The sequence below is a fragment of the Rhinopithecus bieti genome, unplaced genomic scaffold, assembly GCF_001698545.2.
Source record: "Rhinopithecus bieti isolate Rb0 unplaced genomic scaffold, ASM169854v2 scaffold_12151, whole genome shotgun sequence".
Taxonomy (NCBI): Eukaryota; Metazoa; Chordata; class Mammalia; order Primates; family Cercopithecidae; genus Rhinopithecus; species Rhinopithecus bieti.
Window position 1 is genome coordinate 3,196,850 of NW_016807233.1, and position 9,027 is coordinate 3,205,876.

The window sequence follows — 9,027 nt, forward strand, 5'->3', positions numbered from 1 at the left end:
GGCGGCGGAGGGGGCGCGGCGGGGGCGGGGGGCGCCCTGCACCCGCACCACGCCGCCGGCGGCCTGCACTTCGACGACCGCTTCTCCGACGAGCAGCTGGTGACCATGTCCGTGCGCGAGCTGAACCGGCAGCTGCGCGGGGTCAGCAAGGAGGAGGTGATCCGGCTGAAGCAGAAGAGGCGGACCCTGAAAAACCGCGGCTATGCCCAGTCCTGCCGCTTCAAGAGGGTGCAGCAGAGACACGTCCTGGAGTCGGAGAAGAACCAGCTGCTGCAGCAAGTCGACCACCTCAAGCAGGAGATCTCCAGGCTGGTGCGCGAGAGGGACGCGTACAAGGAGAAATACGAGAAGTTGGTGAGCAGCGGCTTCCGAGAAAACGGCTCGAGCAGCGACAACCCGTCCTCTCCCGAGTTTTTCATGTGAGTCTGACACGCGATCCCAGCTAGCCACCCTGATAAGTGCTCCGCGGGGGTCCGACTCGGGTGTGGGCTTGCTAGTTCCAGAGCCATGCTCGCCACCACCTCACCCCACCCCACCGAGTTTGGCCCCTTGGCCCCTACAGACACACAAACACGCATGCACACACCAAACACACACACACACACCCCACACCCTGCTTGAGTTTGTGGTGGTGGTGGCTGTTTTAAACTGGGGAGGGAATGGGTGTCTGGCTCATGGATTGCCAATCTGAAATTCTCCATAACTTGCTAGTTTTTTTTTTTTACACCCCCCCCAACCCCCGGACTTGCACAATGTTCAAAGATCTCAGCAGAGTTCTTCATGTGAAACGTTGCTCACCTTTGAAGCCTGCATCATTCACATATTTTTTTTTCCTTCTTCCCCTTCAGTTCATGAACTGGTGTTCATTTTCTGTGTGTGTGTGTGTGTTTTATTTTGTTTGGTTTTTTTTTTTTTATTTTACTTTTGGAGCTTGCTGTGTTGCCCACCTTTTTTCCAACCTCCACCCTCACTCCCTCTCAAACCATCTCTTCCGAGATGAAAGAAAAAAAAAAGCAAAGTTTTTTTTTTCTTCTCCTGAGTTCTTCATGTGAGATTGAGCTTGCAAAGGAAAAAAAAATGTGAAATGTTATAGACTTGCAGCGTGCCGAGTTCCATCGGGTTTTATTTTTAGCATTGTTATGCTAAAATAGAGAAAAAAAATCCTCATGAACCTTCCACAATCAAGCCTGCATCAACCTTCTGGGTGTGACTTGTGAGTTTTGGCCTTGTGATGCCAAATCTGAGAGTTTAGTCTGCCATTAAAAAAACTCATTCTCATCTCATGCATTATTATGCTTGCTACTTTGTCTTAGCAACAATGAACTATTTCTGTTTCAAAGACTTTATGGAAAAGAGACATTATATTAATAAAAAAAAAAAGCCTGCATGCTGGACATGTATGGTATAATTATTTTTTCCTTTTTTTTCTTTTTGGCTTGGAAATGGACGTTCGAAGACTTATAGCATGGCATTCATACTTTTGTTTTATTGCCTCATGACTTTTTTGAGTTCAGAACAAAAAAGTGCAACCGTAGAGCCTTCTTCCCATGAAATTTTGCATCTGCTCCAAAACTGCTTTGAGTTACTCAGAACTTCAACCTCCCAATGCACTGAAGGCATTCCTTGTGAAAGATACCAGAATGGGTTACAAATTTAACCCGGCAAACATTGAAGAACTCTTAATGTTTTCTTTTTAATAAGAATGACACCCCATTTTGGGGACTAAAATTGTGCTATTGCCGAAAAGCAGTCTAAAGTTTATTTTTTAAAAAGAGAAATCTGCCCCATTATTTTGGTTTGTTTTATTTTATTTTATATTTTTTGGCTTTTGGTCATTGTCAAATGTGGAATGCTATGGGTTTCTAGTATATAATTTAATTCTAGTTTTTATAATCTGTTAGCCCAGTTAAAATGTATGCTACAGATAAAGGAATGTTATAGATAAATTTGAAAGAGTTAGGTCTGTTTAGCTGTAGATTTTTTAAAAGATTGATGCACTAAATTGTTTACTGTTGTGATGTTAAGGGGGGTAGAGTTTGCAAGGGGACTGTTTAAAAAAAGTAGCTTATACAGCATGTGCTTGCAACTTAAATATAAGTTGGGTATGTGTAGTCTTTGCTATACCACTGACTGTATTGAAAACCAAAGTATTAAAAGGGGAAACGCCCCTGTTTATATCTGTAGGGGTATTTTACATTCAGAAATGTATGTTGTTTTTTTTTTTTTCAAAATTAAAGTATTTGGGACTGAATTGCACTAAGATATAACCTGCAAGCATATAATACAAAAAAAAAATTGCAAAACTGTTTAGAACGCTAATAAAATTTATGCAGTTATAAAAATGGCATTACTGCACAGTTTTAAGATGATGCAGATTTTTTTACAGTTGTATTGTGGTGCAGAACTGGATTTTCTGTAACTTAAAAAAAAATCCACAGTTTTAAAGGCAATAATCAGTAAATGTTATTTTCAGGGACTGACATCCTGTCTTTAAAAAGAAATGAAAAGTAAATCTTACCACAATAAATATAAAAAAATCTTGTCAGTTACTTTTCTTTTACATATTTTGCTGTGCAAAATTGTTTTATATCTTGAGTTACTAACTAACCACGCGTGATGTTCCTATGTGCTTTTCTTTCATTTTCAATTCTGGTTATATCAAGAAAAAGAATAATCTACAATAATAAACGGCATTTTTTTTTGATTCTGTACTCAGTTTCTTAGTGTACAGTTTAACTGGGCCCAACAACCTCGTTAAAAGTGTAAAATGCATCCTTTTCTCCAGTGGAAGGATTCATGGAGGAATAGGGAGGCAGTAATTCAGGGTGAAATTATAGGCTGTTTTTTGAGGTGAGGAGGCTGGCCCCATATATTGATTAGCAATATTTAATATAGATGTAAATTATGACCTCATTTTTTTTCTCCCCAAAGTTTTCAGTTTTCAAATGAGTTGAGCCTTAATTGCCCTTGGTGGGAAAACAAAACAAAACAAAAAACAGTGGAACTAGGCTTCCTGAACATGGCCCTACGCTTCTGATCAGAAGCAAGCCCATCCAAAGACAGAGGAACCGGACAAATATGGCACCTCAGAAGTGGCTTGGGCACATAGGCATTTAATGGTAAAGAGAAACAGCGCTTGCCTTTTCACTAAAGTTGATTATTTTTCCTCCTTCTCTTACACACCGTGATTTTCTTGTTAGCAAGGCCGGACAAGATTTAACATAAACACTTTACACAAATCAAAGTTGTTTGTTTTGTTTTGCTTTTCTCTTTAACATTGAAGGTCATTTGTCTTAAATAGGAAAAAGAAAATCTACTCCTTACTTCCATAGTTCCAAGTACGTATCTGGTTTAAACTGTGTTACCAAATCATATTTCGCCATGAATATTCAGTGGAGAACTTCTCTACTTAGATGAGCTAGTAATGATTTCAGATCATGCTATCCCCAGAAATAAAAGCAGAAAATAATACCTGCGTGGAATATAGGCTGGGTTTTCATTTATTGGTATTTACCCCAAAAAAGGCTGTGTATGGGAACTGACTTAAAGATCACTTGGAAAGACTCAAAACTACCTTCACTAGCAGGACTCCTAAGCATTGACCTATTTTTAAATGACACAAATTCATGAAACTAATGTTACAAATTCATGCAGTTTGCACTCTTAGTCAACTTCCCCTAGCACACTAATAGAATGTTAGACAAAGCCAGCACTGTTTTGAAAATAGAGCCAAACACGATGGCTTTTGTTTTGTTTTTTGCAGTTCTTAAAAAAAGATAATATTGCAAGTCTGACTGAAAGACTTATTTTGAAGAAAACAGGTTGTGTTTGGTGCTGCTAAGTTCTGGCCAGTTTATCATCTGGCCTTCCTGCCTATTTTTCACAGAACATGAAGACAGTGTATAACCTCGACATTTTGACCTTCTTTTATGTGCTAGTTTAGATAGGCTCCTGAATCCACACTTAATTTTGCTTATCAAAAGTCTTACTAGTAAACCTTCCCTCATGAGCTTCAAGTCAGTGTTCTTGACTCCAGATATTTCTTTCCTTTTTTTTCCCCCCCAATCACAACTAAGAGATACACAAACTCTGAAGAAGCAGAAATGGAGAGAACGCTTTTATAAAAATCTCAGCATCTGATGAAAGATTTTAGGCAAACACATTCTCAAAATAAGAGTGATATTCTGGATGTAGTTATTGCAGTTGCCTTATGACGAATGAGGCCTGGATTGGGAGAAAAATACAGTTGCGTAGAATTAAGCATTTTGGTAGGAATTTACAAGGCGGTTGAATATAATAAACCTTAGAAAAGCAAGTGCAGAGGTGCTGGCAAAAATGAGGTTTGAGCGGCTGGCTGTAAGAGAAGGTTAACTCCTAGTAAAAGGCATTTTTGGAAATAACAATTACTGAAAACTTTGAAGTATATAGTGGGAGTGGCACACAAATACATTTTTTTTGGTTGTTTTTTTGTTTTGTTTTTTGTTTTTTTACAAAGAACTCCTAAATCCCGAATAAGTGCTGTTCATTACAAATAAGTCTCTAAATTTAAAAAAAAAAATCATATGAGGAAATCTAGCTTTCCCCTTTATGCTGCGTTTGAGTCTTTGTCTAAATAGTGTTAAAATTCCTTTCATTCCAATTACAGAACTGAGCCCACTCGCAAGTTGGAGCCATCAGTGGGATACGCCACATTTTGGAAGCCCCAGCATCGTGTACTTACCAGTGTGTTCACAAAATGAAATTTGTGTGAGAGCTGTACATTAAAAAAAAAAAAAAAAATCATTATTATTTGCAGTCATGGAGAACCACCTACCCCTGACTTCTGTTTAGTCTCCTTTTTAAATAAAAATTACTGTGTTAGAGAAGAAGGCTATTAAATGTATAACTTCCATAGTAATTAACTATGCCTCTTGTCTGGGGGTTTCATAGAGACCCGTAGAAAAGCACACTCCTGCTTTTCGATTTATGGTGTGTGCAAGAGAACAGGTGCGATGGTTTCAACCTGCCATACTAGTTTTAAAAATTCACTGAAATTACAAAGATACATATATATGCATATATATAATGGAAAGCTTCCCAGAATGCAACAATTAGCATTTTAAAAGCATATATATGCATGCACATTCTAAATAGTACTTTTTCATGCTTCATTGTTTCTCTGGCAGATAATTTTACTAAGAAAAATTTATATTCAACTCCTCTTCCCTAAACAAATGCATGGGCAGAGGCTCCAGTGGAGCCGAGCCCCCTGGTTTTCTCGTAGGCCCTAGACAGGGTTGCACTTATCAGTGATGTCAAACCTGCTCATTTGTCAGACATAGCTGTAAATGAAAACAATGTGTGGCAAAATACAAAGTTAAGTACACACCCTCTGTGTGATTTTTTTGCTCCCTTTCCTTTTTTGCTCACAAACTCTCAAAAAAAAAAAAAAAAAAAAAATCACCTCCTTTAAATTTCCCTGGCTTCTTGCACATTTCCCTTTTCAAAAACCATGTAATAATTTTTTACAATGTATCTGACACATTAATATATTGACATCGAATAGGCAAGGGGTTCTACTTTTGCCTAGCAGATAAATCTGCTATGGAGACATCATTTCCTCTCTGTTTCAAAGCCATAACTACCTGGGCGCCTTTCAACACAGACCCCTCCGATGGGAAATGGTGTTTATTACTGAATGCAGGATGCTCATGCTCCGATCTTTTCTCCCTTGTGCCTTTACCCCAGTCACTTTTACTTAGCAACACCAATTCTAGATACTTCTGTTCTGAAGTAGAACCTCCCCCTTGCCACACCACCAGTTTTCCTGCTAAAAGCAGTGGACAGAAGGCAAATCATGGTCACCCTCACAAACATGGCACACAGCTGTCTCGGTAGCTGCATTCCCAGCATGTCCTGGTCTAAATATCTAGAGTTGCCTATGACACGTTCAAAGGTTCCCAAGCACAGTACATTGGGAGTCTTTTGCTGTTGTGGCCATTGTTTTTGTTTAGGCCAACTTACTTCCGTATTCACATACTCTTGGCTTTATGAAATACACTCCTTCAGTCTACTAAGCCAATCAATATATTTAAAAGTCTGATTGCCACATGAGTCTCTCTCTCTCTCTCTGTATCTCTCTCTGTTTCTCTCTCTCTCTCTCTTTGTTTTTTTCTGTTTTGCCTGCCAGTAAAGACTGAGATAGGTTGGAAGACTAAAATACATGAGTACATGAGTGACAACCTTCAGCCATCTGATTTCCATGCCAGTGTAACACACAACCAAGCTCTTCTTAGTGCTGCTAATATAAACATTCACTAAGAGGGGATAGGAAGTGAGATTTACCAGCTTCACGTTGCTGATTTGCAAGGTTCCCCACTACGATTCTCTGTCATTTGATTTTTCAAAAATAATTTTGTCCCTCTCTTTGAAGAAATGTCTTAGTTCTTTTGTTGTGGTTTTTTTTTAGAGAAGTTTTATCAGCAGTGATAGGCTCCAATTTTTATCTCCTCTGATTATTTGTCAGGATGCTGAATGAATAATTTGGGGCCTGTGCCTTCCTTGTTGTTTTGAGGAAAATAAGAGAAACTTGGAAGTTGGTTTCACTCTTAGCCCACCCTAAATCTAAAAGAAGATACCCCAAGTTCAGGCAGGCCATACAGTAGTGATAAAGGAGGTGGTCCAGGTCCAGCCACCTCAATCAGGATTTGTTTTGAAGCATTTGCTTAAAAGCAGAGCAAGAGCCTTAACCTACCTTCCCATAACACTGCTTTTCTTGCTTTTGATACAAATCTTCAAAATTCAAACATCAAACAGCCCCAGAAAAGGGGAATTCTCTCCAGGCATTGCTCCGCCCCAGCTCCTGAACAAACCCAGCTCTGTCTAGCATTTTTTCCCCTAGCGGGGGTAGGGGACAGGGTGAGAGAATTTCAGTCTCCCAGGCTGTCTCATGATTGTTGGGGCATAAAGAAACACAGTCCTGCCACAAATTTGGAGCATCTTTACCCTTTAGAGAGGAACAAAACAAAACTAAACAAATCAAATTGCTTTGCATGAAGGTATAGCAAATAAAATCTCGGGCTCCCTGTCCCCTGCACCATTTGTAGGAGGTGAGAAATGAGGGAAACAAGAGAAAGGAGAACTTTAAAAGCAGGAGGCCCAGGAATAATCCCTGTTACCAGTGTGAATTTCACTTGCTCCGTGGCTAAAGTCAGACCTAGTGTGCATGTATGCCAGAAGTAAACTAGGCTCGGCTGTCCATTTCTTTTAAAATATGTTCACATGTTTCCTTTCTGAAAACAATCTTGGGGACCAAACCCCAATGGAGAGATTTGAGGAAATCGTTAATGTCTTAACATTTGAGTATTTATCAATCTATCAGTCTGTGCTTTGATGATGGTGACATTTTGGACCAGCCAGACATATTGTGCCAATATTTAAACGGTCACTGCAATAGTTTTATGACATCATGACAGTATTTGATTGTTTAAATTTGAAGGCGCTCTGTGTGTTTTCCATAAGTATGCCCAAACGAAAAAGCCTGAGATGGGAAGAGCAAACCGACAACACACAGAAATAAGATCTTTATATGAATTTTCATCAGAGTCGTAGTTTTAAGAAACTCACAAAACACATTTTCCACGACTATGACTGGAATGCACAGTTCCTTACACAAATCATAGCATTTACTGAGCACCTCTTCTCTTGTTCAACGCAATTAATTTTCTTTTCCTTCATTTTTATGAAATAACAGTTTTCCCAACAATTAGAACTGTGGATTGCAAAATCACATTCTTCCCTTCTACAGAGATGCACCTTAGACAGATCTTCAGTGACAATTAGAAGGAGCACTAATGCAAGAGAGGAGGATGAAGGAGTCGTGTCTGCTGAGCTTTGGGAAAAAGAGTGAAAAGAGAGGAAATAGTTTTCTGTATTTTCCCCTGCACTCCTCGACCTGCCCCTCACCCCCCAACCCAGGCCTTGGTGTGAGCTGCAAACCGGTGATTCGCATTCTGAATTTCTCTATTCTAAATATTCTGATTACCAGCCTTGACTGTTTCCAAGTGAAAATTCCAAAGAGCCATTTTTTCCTTGTGGTTGGTGCTTTCCATTAGGGAACAGGAGAAGTGATGAAACCTTATAGAACTGGGTGGGATGGAGTGAAAATCACTCTCCTTCCAGAATCCCCAACCAGGATAGGTGTAAAGGGAACACTGGCCTGAAAAATTAGGTCAGGAGTTCAGAGTCCCTTTTTGCAACCAATAGTTGTCCTGGTTCTCTGTATGACCTCAACCACTTCTTGAGGCCTGTAGAAGTGGGTTTCTGACTTTGTTGGAGGGATTCTGCAGAAGGAAAGCAGGTGGAGGATCCCAGGACAATAGGCAACCCCAAACTAGGCCCAGAGAGCACAGGAGAGGAAGGGACCTGCATGCAGAGGCTGGGAAAGTATGGCCCGGACTAACAGGCCAACCTTGGCTTATGACCTCCAGTCACCAGGGGTCAGCTCCGGGTCATTCTCAGAGTCCCCCCAAAACCTTCCACCAAGAAGGATCTGTTTGCAGTGTGACTGACAGCCACTGACAGGTTGTGAGCTCTCCACAGAGTGCTAGAAACAACAGTGAGGTCCTTAGCACCAGGGTCTGCACCCTTGCCACCTGACTCCTGTCCAATCTCACAGTCCTTTCCATCTTCCATCATTTCTGACACCTTTTCCTCCCATGCCTGGTCATCCAGGGCCATGAAAGAGCCTCAGAAGGCACTGTCCTCAGGCCAACAAGTGGAGGAAGGTGAGGTCTGGGACCCAATAAGTCACCTCCGCCCCTGTTTAAGTGTAGACACAGACAGGGATGGGGAGAAGGTCCGTCCGGGGAGCAGCACTGGAAGCTCAGCTGCAGTCTTCAAAGATGGCCAGAGCTTTTGGTGCAATGGTCTTGAAGCCTGGAATGAAGGAGATGAGGCAGAGAGGATGCTGAGTTTGTCGCCTCTCCCAGTTTCTAAGAACAACACTCCCTCCATGCCCCTCCATCATCACCCGCCCCCCGCCCCCCG

At 40.9% G+C, this 9,027-nt stretch overlaps 1 protein-coding gene across 1 annotated transcript in view; it reads left to right on the forward strand.

Moving 5' to 3' along the window:
* Positions 1-4,878, forward strand: part of LOC108535018 (uncharacterized) — an 8,463-nt gene extending 3,585 nt beyond the window's left edge. The window contains exons 2-3 of the mRNA XM_017880686.1: positions 2-419; positions 4,646-4,878. Of these exons, the coding sequence (XP_017736175.1) occupies positions 2-419; positions 4,646-4,739 (512 nt within the window). The 3' untranslated portion in view covers positions 4,740-4,878. The remainder of the gene's footprint in view (position 1; positions 420-4,645) is intronic.
* Positions 4,879-9,027: the final 4,149 nt, after the last annotated feature.